Genomic DNA, 10,322 nt, shown 5'->3' with positions numbered 1-10,322 from the left:
TGTGTGTGTGTGTGTGTGTGTGTGTGAGTACTGACATGTACACTGTTGTTGCTCTGTCATCAGCTCAGTCAGGGGCACAGTGTGTTGAGTTGGTAAAAGCAGCGCTGCTAATCAGTGTGTGCCACTCTGTGTGCCTCCGCGCCGCGCCACCCTCCGCCGCGCCACCCTCCGCTCCCCCTCACTCACAGCGCTCAAATGGAATTTAATTTCCTGTGCCGGAATTTCAAAGCGCCCGCTCGCTCGCCGCAGTCACATAAAGAGCGCTCCTTTTCTCATTTGTGAACCTGACATAATCTATAATTCATACACGTGTTCCCCCACTTTTAGCCTCCCGCAAAATTGTCATGGAGAATTTGTTAAGCTTTCAGCCTTCTTTTAAAGAGGCTTTTTAATATATTATGTGACTTGAAGTGGCTGTTGTAATCCTAGGGTAAAGGAATTGCTTGCTTGCTGCAGCCGTCAAGTCAGGTTCTGTCATCCTTGGCTTGCGTGCTGCTACATTGCCCTCTTGTGGCCATGAAGAGAATCACAGTGTGTTTAGCTGCTCAGTCAGGTTTCCATCAGCATTATGATGTTCAGTCACTAAGGGGTTGGATTTCACAAGAAGATGTATTTAAACTGAATGTCGAGCAGCTTTCAAGCTGTCGCGCGACTTTTCACGCTCAGTTTAGTTTCTGTGTTATCACTCTGGGCTTGCCCACATCTTTCCAACACTCAAATGAGTACATTTTCATCTGATCTGGGTAATACAAGTCCGTTTTCCTTTATCATCCTCATCGGCTTGGTGGCAGGAGCATTTTGGCCTCATTGACATGGCAAAAGTTCCCATCTTACCCTATTGACCCAAGTTCACATTTCCATCTTTTTAAAAGGATATTTTCTTTGACATTATACCCATTGACTTGCTGGCCAGAAGGTTTGGCATCAGCTTTGGCCAAATGCACTTAAAAAGGGTCCTTTAATATGACATATTTATGGATTTAAGTATAAAATGTTTATGTCATTTCTGGTTATTTTAGTAGTCCTTGCCACAGCGCTTAACTGAGATTATTTTTGTTCTTTTTACAGTTGAGAATATTGCGCACTGCGAGTTTGCCTACTTGCGTGATCTGCTAATCAGGTAATTAGCTCATTTCCCTGAAGAACTCGTAAATTGTTTTTTTTGTGGGTTTAATTCGCATGGTGTTTATTATCTCATAATTGCCACTTATTGCTCTTTTTGTTTACTACGTTTTGTTTATTTTTTATCCAGGACCCACATGCAGAACTTAAAGGACATCACCAGCAGCATCCATTATGAGATGTACCGGGTGCGTCGGCTCAACGAGAACAACACACACCCCAACGGTCAAGCCAACGGTCAGCCCAACGGTCAGCCTGCCCTGCAGGCCAATGGTGTCCCCGGTGCTGAGGTGCTGTCCCACGAGATGTAGAGACCCGTCCACTCGCCTGTCCGTCTCTCCCAAAAACCCGACGAAGCCCTCCTCTGGCCAACCGTCCACTGTCTTGGCCAAATCTCCCAACGCGTCCCCTAACAATGCACTCCAGGGAGGCTGTGGACCCTCCATGCAAAACAGACATGTTCTTCCAGATTAAAAAAACATCATGTAATCATATCTTAAGTGTTTCAATCAGAAGTATTCTTTTTGGGGCCTCGTTATCTGTTCCTCGTATGTGTGCCATTTCATTTTCCTCCAAAAGTTAAGAACAAACCCCCTTGGTCCCGTACTTTGTCTTTGTATAATAAATGTGTGTCTCAGTCTCTGGACCTCTGTCTTATTTCCATGCGTGTCCATTATGGCCAAAGCCCTGATGGGAGTTTGCAGATGTGGGAGTGCCAACCACTTCGACATGTAGTGATTCCAGTGCCACTGTCCTTGTCTGTCTGTCATTGCCAATTTAATGTTTACAAACACAGAGTGATTAAGAAGTGATATGATATCAGTCTGACAGCCAACAGAAACAAAACCTGTTATATTGAGAGGTAAAGAGTAAAGTGCAACTGTGACAAGGTTATTGCTAGAGTTCAAACATGTGTTCCAGAAATGTATATCCTGTACCAAACAGTACATATATAAATACAGTATATAATATATATTCCCAAAATATAAACTCACAGTTTGCACGTGGCTCTTTTTCTTTTGTTTTGTTATTAAGTAGGATCTGAGTCTGTAGAGTTGTTCCGTGCTGTGCTGTGTGGCAGTGTGTGGTCTAGTGTATGCAGAAACAGACTCCTCTTGTCCATTACAGATGAGTGCAGTGTGGGGCCGCCATGATCTCCCCTTATGTGTTTCTGTTGTGGTTTTCTCTGGCCATACCATCCCTCTATGTTGTGTTTGCATTGTTGTTACTGATCTTGTTATTATTGATGTGTAGGTTGTTTTTTGAGGACTGTGGGCATAATACTTATTGGACTATTAATTCCCCTTTGCCTACTGTACTCCATGTAAACCAAATAAATGTGCTTTTTGTTCTTAAGAAAACAGGTATATAATTGATTTACGATTTAATAAATATTTATACGTCATTGTATTAGATTCAAATGTATGCCCACTCCGTTCTGTTGGTGGCATCCCTTGAAAATCCCCCACCTTCACACACACACACACACACACACACACACAAACCAAAAGTAGAAAAATACATGTGGTATACATGCACACATCCCATCACACAATAGGCTAGTTAGTTTGTGGGTGTTGCTATCTTTTTGTACCTCGCCTCATGCTGTTCCATTATTTATGTCTGACAGTAGCATCCCTGACTTGATCTGCAGCTCATGTGTTATTGAATTCATTTTTATGTAAACATAGAAAACAGAGCCTTTAATCTCCTAGACACATGGGGTAAAGCACACAGACATGCTCACAACCGTGCAGACAGAACAGCGACTTGAAAATGAAATGACACGACCACACATTTTACTCACGACACTCAAAACAAGTTAGTCCTTTTTTTCTGAATGAAGTGTAAGTACAGTATGTTTAAAAATCCTGTGTTAATTTCACACATTGTCATGTCAAACCTGTAGGTGCCTTTAGAGAATCCCTGTTTACGCTTTTAAAGTTGTCATTGAATGCTATCAGATCATCAACAAAGTCATATTTTGAAGGTAAAATTACATCTCCTGTTTAATGTTGTATAGTCTACATATTGTGATATTTGTTCTGACATACAGTAATACAATATATCTTTGATATGTTATTATACAAAGAAATAAAGATGGCTATTTTATTGTTATTTCAACTCTGCAGAATTATCTTTGACATATTTTTTTTTTAAAAAATATGATATAAATTGATGCCTGAATTTAACAAAATCAGGGGGAAAACGGACAGATATTCATTGGTCTATACATAACTGTAGGGCCTATAGGTGGCACTAGTAATGTTATCTCATATATTGATGAAAATATTCATAAAAAATTGATTAGTTAGGCTACAGAAACTGCTTATAAAGAGGCTTTTGTTACAGACAAGTGTCAGGACCGATCTTAGAACGCAGTTTAATTATGACGCTATCTAACCATTATTTCTGTCTGGAGAATGAAAGAATGTCAGTGCCAGTCAGTCCCTCATCGGTGTATTTATTGTCCTGTTTTGATATTAGCTAGTTAGCTGATTACCAAAAATGGACGAAGATTTAATGTTGAGCGTTATTCAGTCTAATCCTCTAGAATTGCCTGACTCCATTCAGGTAGTGTTGCAGAGTATTGAGTCGGCAAAGCTGACACGAGCCAGAGCGGTAAGTTACTTTCTTTCGAAAACGAACAAACAAACAAACAAAAACACATCACCTTATCAGTTTACAGTAGATCTAAAATGTAATTGTGTATAACTGACAGGACCTCGCCTATGTAGCAATAGGCCTATAGAGCTGTAGCCTATAAGCGAGCTGGATACAAAGTGCTGGGCTAATTTACAAATATTTCAGCATCAAGTGGAATGTTGTAATAGACGAACCTTTGGTCTGCTAACCAGTGGCACTGGGCAGAGCTGGCACTGGGTATCTTCAGGAATCGGGGGCCTTGAGATTGACAGAAAGTGCATTCGATTGTGCTATGGCTCTGTTCCCGTTTTTCCATTCCATAGTTTAAACCAATCATGATTAGTTTGTTTCCCAGTCAGTGATGTAAGTGCATTTTGCTATTTCAGGAGGTGGCTGACAGACTTGAGGTGATCCTCAACAGCGTCAACACCGCTGTGCAGCGCCTCCGTTTAGCCAATGTGGTGCTAGCCGAAGAGGAGTCCGACGATGAGGATGACGAAGTCGACGAAGACGCTGCGCAGGACTTGAACAAGAGGCGCGAGTCTGCGCGCTCCTCCATTGAAGCCTTCTTTCTCTCAAACTTTGATAAGACGGAGTACCTGAACACCGTCCTCCATTGGCTCAAGGACATTGGTGAGTGTGGTCCATAGACTGTAAGGTATGGGCCCCTCGAGGGCTGAGAAGCAAAAGGGCGTGTAAGTGACATTTCACCAACTTTACAGGAGAGCCAAAACAAATATAACTACTTCTATATGTTAAAGATTTAAGACTTTTGGTTTTTGTTCAATAACTTTATATTTATAAATATTTTACTTCTATAATATTGTCAGTTAGACAGAGCTCATCAAGAGCTTTCGGGTGATATATATAACCATACATACGCCCTCTTGCTTCTCAGCCCTCACCCTCATGAGCTCTTTGACATCAATTTCTCAACTCGGGTTAAGTCCTCATATGCTAAATGAATGTGATTTAGCCACTAGCTCACTTGTAGGTCATTCATTTGATGGTTCAAAATGGTAGCAGTGGATAATTTGCAGAATTTAGTAGTGAAGTGCTGCCTGGACCCAACCAGAATTCTCTTTTTCCACATAATGCTCTCCAAGACGAGGACCTAGCTGAGGCTCAGCGAGATGAGCATAACTTGGCAGACATCACACCGCAGTGGGTGGAAGAGATGGAGGAAAAGATTGAGTTGTCATTGTTAGGTGTAGAGACAAGCATTCGGCGCCTGTATCAGCTGTGTAGGCAGATTTCAACAGCTGATGGCAACAAGAACGAGACAGAGTCAAAAGGTAACAACTGTGATGATGGGTACAGGCTTCTACTTTAGAGGTAGTCTAACTGTCTTAGGCTGGAATGCAGAATTGATTAAAAAAAACATTAATGAGTAGCTGTTGAGCTGAGAGGAAACAATAAGATGGCAAGTTGTACTATGGGCTCAATTACGCCTAGACCACTTCCAGTTCGTTAAGGCCCTTGGTGGCATTCTTAATTTACTATTGGCTATTGTTGGATAAATGCCTATTTTTTTTAATCTTAAATGACTTTTATACTATAAATAAATGCATGCAGGTAAAGATGGCGTTTGGCGCTGGTGGAGAGAACTTAAAGTCAACGCCAAGACGGTTCTGAAGATTCAGACGCTCCAGCCCCCGTCTGTGGAGGAGTTGCTGGATGACGGTGCCCTGGCAGCCGAGAGCACCAGCAACCTGGACTTCATGTTCAAAGACATGGCCAAGTTCTTGTCCTGCAAGAAAGCAATGGCCATGGCCTTCAACTTCGGGCGAACTGGCCTCCAGAACATGTGTGCGGCCCTTGAGGAGCGCACGCGGGAGACTGAGCTGCTCCGCAAGGAGCTGCAGCGCCTGAAGGCCGAGAGCGCCCAGACAGAACCGCTACGAGACGTGGACACGAGCGGCCAGCTGTACATCTCGCGACTGAAGACGGACCTAAACAGCAGGAACAGGAACATCTCTCAGATGAAGTTGCAGATCAATGGCCTGGAGCAAGACAACACCGCCCTTTTGCAGGAGGCAGAGACGCTTCGGCAGGCGGCCGTCGTGTTCATACCAGTCAAGCAGCCCCCTCCATCAGTGACGCCCTCTCCAAAAGCCTCTGTGGCCTCCGTCGCCTCTGTGGTGCAATATGAAGAGGAAATGGAGGAGGAGGAGGGAGAGGAGGAGAGCGAACCTGAACCGGAAACTCAGGTTAGTTCTGATGAAGAGCCAGCGCCACCAGCTGAGGAAACCAAGGTAGTGCCACACGTGTCAGAGGTGAGGGTGTCCCTTCGATCCGTCACCCCCGAGGAACGCCCCGTGACTCCTGAGATCAAAGTGCCACAGCCGCCAGCTCCAAAGGCCATTCCTGTAATCGCTCCTCCAGAGAAAAGGAATGCGATGACACAAGTACCGTCTCAGTCATCTCTCCTCGCTGGTGCTGAGAGGCTGCTGCCCTCTGTGACGACTGTACCTGGGCCCGTGGGGAGCCTGGAGGCTCTGCCTGTTCGCAGCTCCTCCTCCATCGGCTCCTTTGGTGCTGACAAGGAGGACGTGGAGGCTAAGCCTGAGTCGCCTCAGCCCAAGATGAGCAAAGACCCACAGCCGAGGAGGAGCCCAGTGTTTCGGGCGAAGACAGCCCCTCCGCCGTCTTTCCAAACACCGTCTCCCCTGGTCCAGTTCTTGGAGGAGGACCTGGAACACTACATGGAGGACTTAATGGAGGAGGGTGGGGAGAGCATCGAGAAGGAAATGGCTGCCAGGAGGCACCGTCTGAGTGTGGAAGCACAGAGAACGAACCTGAAGCTGATGCGTCAGGCAGCCCAAAGTGACGTTCTTCCCTCCAAGCTCTACCAAATGGCCAAGCACACCATCAAGCACTCGCTCAACGCTGCCGAATTGCGCCTGTCCTGCCTCATGAGGAAATACATTGCCTATAAAGCACTGATGCAAGTTAGGTGAGCAGCTTGGTCACAGAACATTGATTGGTAATGGAAGTGTGTTCGATTCATTAAGGTTGGGGTTTTGGAGACGGCTTGATGTTAGATTGAGATGATTTGGGTGACATAACTCATCAAAACTGTTATGTAATATTTGTTTTGTAATTTGTACATTTTTGTTCTCACTGCTCCAGGCACAACCTGAACGTCCAGTTGCAGTGTGCCCGTGAGTGTAACGATGGCCTGGCACTGAGTGATACGTACACCTTCCTCTCCAACCTGGAGAAGTACGAGCGCACGGTGATGAACCGCTTAAGCATCAGGCGAGCTGCCGCTGAAGAGGATCGCTTCATGCACCTTACGCGCACCACCTGCCTCTTTAGACAGGTGCAAACAGGAGCCATTACTGTACTCTCCAGCAGTGTCAGGGTTGGGCAGTAACTTCTAGAACCTATTCCTTATAGCCACAGTACTACAGTATATACCGATTGGCAATGTTGCCATGCCAACTGTTCAACTACTGTATATAATTGTGAAAGTCCTGAAAAATCGCAAAATAACTATTCATGTGTGCAAATATGGACATACATGATAGGTAATGATGAATAATATATATTTTTTGACACTGATATGACTGTTGAATTTTGATCAGTACCTGTACTCTTGGAAGGTGTTTGTAAATCTATAATAACAAAGAGCTACTCCTACTTGCCTCAGATCCGAGAGGATTGTGGTGTGCATTTGATCCTGCCGTACACCAGCAGCTGTGACTCCCAGGGGAAGCCCTCTCTGTCCATCAGCTGCCACAAGCTGGTGGTGGCCCCACGGCCGCACTCACGCTCACGCCGCCGCCTGCAGCGGCCGCCCACCGCCCCCGCCCGCATGCTGCACCAGCGGTCAGACGACGTCCACCGCGTTACTTTCAGGTAGGACAGAGTGTCATAAAGGACACTCACCGCATCATGTTCAGGTAGGACAGAGCGTCATAAAGGACACTCACCGCATCATGTTCAGATAGCTCTTGTCATAAAGGACACTCACCGCATCATGTTCAGATAGCTCTTGTCATAAAGGACACTCACCGCATCATATTCAGGTAGAACAGAGCATCATAAAGGACACTCACCGCATCATCATGTTCAGGTAGAGGGTGTCATAAAGGACACTCACCGCATCATCATGTTCAGGTAGGAGAGTGAGCTCTTGTCATAAAGGACACTCACCACATCATGTTCAGGTAGCTCTCATCATAAAGGACACTCACCGCATCATATTCAGGTAGAACAGAGCGTCATTAAGGACACTCACCGCATCATCATGTTCAGGTATAAAGTGTCATAAAGGACACTCATCGCATCATGTTCAGGTAGAGAGTGTCATAAAGTACACTCACCGCATCATATTCATGGTCAGGTAGGAGAGTGTGTCATAAAGGACACTCACCTCATCATGTTCAGGTGGGAGCAAGAGCTGTCATCATAAAGGTGTACTGCGTCTGCTATTGGTGTGGTCTGTGTTGTTGTGTTGTGTTGTGTTGTGTAGTGTTGTGTTGTGTTGTCCAAGAGCACTTGCAAGGCCTGAATGATGGGCTGTGTAATCATGTTGAGCTCATTTTACACGTTTGATCCCCATAATTGGAAAGTATGTTTAGGGTTTGTATATCTTCTGGAGTGCATTCACAGCATCTGCATGTACTTTTAGTGGCTTTTTGTTGATTTCGTAGCTTTAATCTTCATACAGTACATGCAAATTATAGACACAAACTTGATAAAGATCCAACCCTTGGCTCCAGGATTGTCACCCAAAGCACATTGCCAGATGCCAACATTTTATTCATTGATCTCAACACATGAATTAGAGCATGATGGTTTGGGCTTCGGGGATTTCCTCAGTAATTAAAAGGCCCGGTTGATCTCTGGACGCTGACGAGTGGCGTGTGCTCTGCCCGTTGCAGCCCGATGCCCAGGAGCCGGGCGCGGAGCGAGCCCGATGCCAGGCCCGTGTGGGACATGAGGAGCGCGCTGCACAACATGGAGCTCGCCCGCAAGACCCCCGTGCCCCCCGCCAGCGTGCCCGTCCTGCCACGCCTGCTGGAGATGGACATCACCCAGAGGAGGGTCAAGGCGCTCCGCATGGCACAGGGCAGGTGAGCAGGACACACACACACGCACGCATGCGTGCGCACACACATACATACATACATACATACATACACACACACACACACACACACACACACACACACACACACACACACACACACACACACACACACACACACACACATACACATACACACACACATACACACACGCTTTCATTGAGCCATAAAACTCTGGACAAAAGCCTTCATTGGGATTGCATTTAGTGCATACTGTAAGACAAGGTCTTGTAAAACTACCCACACGAGCCATTTAATAACATCTGGTCATGAAATGGGTTCTAACACGACTAACAAGGTTCTAATGAGGTTCCAACTTCATTACTTACTATCTCATTTTTATCTCTGTCTACCTATTAAAGAGGAATTTAAGGCACAGGATGAACAACCTCTCATCTAGCTACAGTATTACTAGCAGAGAATGTCATTTACAGTAAATTGATATCATGAGACTGGTGTTGAGCTCCTTCTCTGTTGTGTACCAGGGTGGAAGGTGCAGCCCCACAGTTGCTGTCCACAGGAGATGCACGAGTGACCTGAGCCCTCTGAACAGTGAGTGCAGACTGCAGACCCAAATCAATAAAGAGTATCCTATTCTCCAGCGCACACGCCTCTGCTGTTCAGTTCACATCGAGTGTGTTCAACTACCTAGTCAGTTCACTGAAGTATGCAGAGAAACATGAGGCAAACACAGAGCAGACAGATGTCCTTAAGCAAATCAAAACAAAACCAAACAATCTTCAGGGAATAGATAAAGATTATTGGCAGACAACAAATAAAAACAAAGATTAGCCAAGTTTCGAACGAAATACTGTATGTACGCCACAGGAGAATGACCTCATCAACACTCACAATATGTTGAGGATGAAAAATGTTAGAATCAATATGTTGGAATTGAAAAATGATTAGAAGTCACACTTGTGCTGTTTAGAAGTCTTGTTATCCATTCACTATGGACAAACCTCTGGTAACTGTTCATTTTTATTTTTTTGCTGAGTATATAGCCAGATAAACCAGATTATTTGCTCCTGTTCTTGAGCAACTGCAGAGGGAAATGGGTGTATAAAGAGGGCAACACAGATCAGACGAGCGCTGGGTTTCATCTCAGTCGGTGGTGTGTGTGTAGGGCATCCACGGTAAGCCGGCCCAGTGGACTGCAGGAGAGCGTGTGGAGCTGCAGCAGCTCTTTGTGATGGCGAGGAGGAGCCGCGGTGGGGCACGGGGAGACGGACGGAGGATTTGTTCAGAAAATGGCGCCTCCCTCCACCTCAACCCCCCTCGCCCCCCCACCCTCGCCCCTTTTGTGGCAGTGTTGGCATTCAGGCTCGCCTCTTTCTCCACCTCTCGTTCAGTCCTCCTTCAGTCTCTGAGAAAGAGACAGAGAGACACAGACAGAGAGAGAGAGAGAGAGAAAGAGAGAGACACAGACAGAGAGAAAGAGAGAGAGACATAGAC

At 45.6% G+C, this 10,322-nt stretch overlaps 2 protein-coding genes across 2 annotated transcripts in view; both read left to right on the top strand.

Annotated features, from left to right (window-relative positions):
* The window catches only part of septin9b (septin 9b), a gene marked incomplete in the record, with an annotated part of 48,926 nt that extends 45,686 nt beyond the window's left edge, over positions 1-3,240 (top strand). The window contains 2 exon segments of the mRNA XM_062547658.1: positions 1,069-1,120; positions 1,253-3,240. Of these exon segments, the coding sequence (XP_062403642.1) occupies positions 1,069-1,120; positions 1,253-1,433 (233 nt within the window).
* Positions 3,241-3,590: 350 nt separating this feature from the next.
* Positions 3,591-8,291, top strand: LOC134079564 (uncharacterized). Its single transcript, XM_062535662.1, has 7 exons — positions 3,591-3,744; positions 4,155-4,401; positions 4,875-5,063; positions 5,344-6,724; positions 6,901-7,093; positions 7,424-7,632; positions 8,270-8,291. Exons 1-7 carry the CDS (start codon positions 3,631-3,633, stop codon positions 8,289-8,291), a joined length of 2,355 nt encoding a protein of 784 aa, XP_062391646.1. The 5' UTR covers positions 3,591-3,630.
* The last annotated feature ends 2,031 nt before the right edge of the window (positions 8,292-10,322 follow it).

This window comes from Sardina pilchardus, chromosome 1 (assembly GCF_963854185.1).
Source record: "Sardina pilchardus chromosome 1, fSarPil1.1, whole genome shotgun sequence".
NCBI lineage: Eukaryota > Metazoa > Chordata > Actinopteri > Clupeiformes > Clupeidae > Sardina > Sardina pilchardus.
This window is presented reverse-complemented; position numbering and strand designations above follow the sequence as displayed.

What these genes read in the sequence shown, in the direction of transcription:
- LOC134079564 (XM_062535662.1), top strand. Translation starts at nt 3,631, where the DNA reads ATGGACGAAGATTTAATGTTGAGCGTTATTCAGTCTAATCCTCTAGAA. An exon ending in CCACCTGCCTCTTTAGACAG is followed by an intron (nt 7,094 to 7,423) that starts GTGCAAACAGGA and finishes TACTTGCCTCAG; the next exon opens with ATCCGAGAGGATTGTGGTGT. An exon ending in GTCCACCGCGTTACTTTCAG is followed by an intron (nt 7,633 to 8,269) that starts GTAGGACAGAGT and finishes GTGTTGTCCAAG; the next exon opens with AGCACTTGCAAGGCCTGAAT.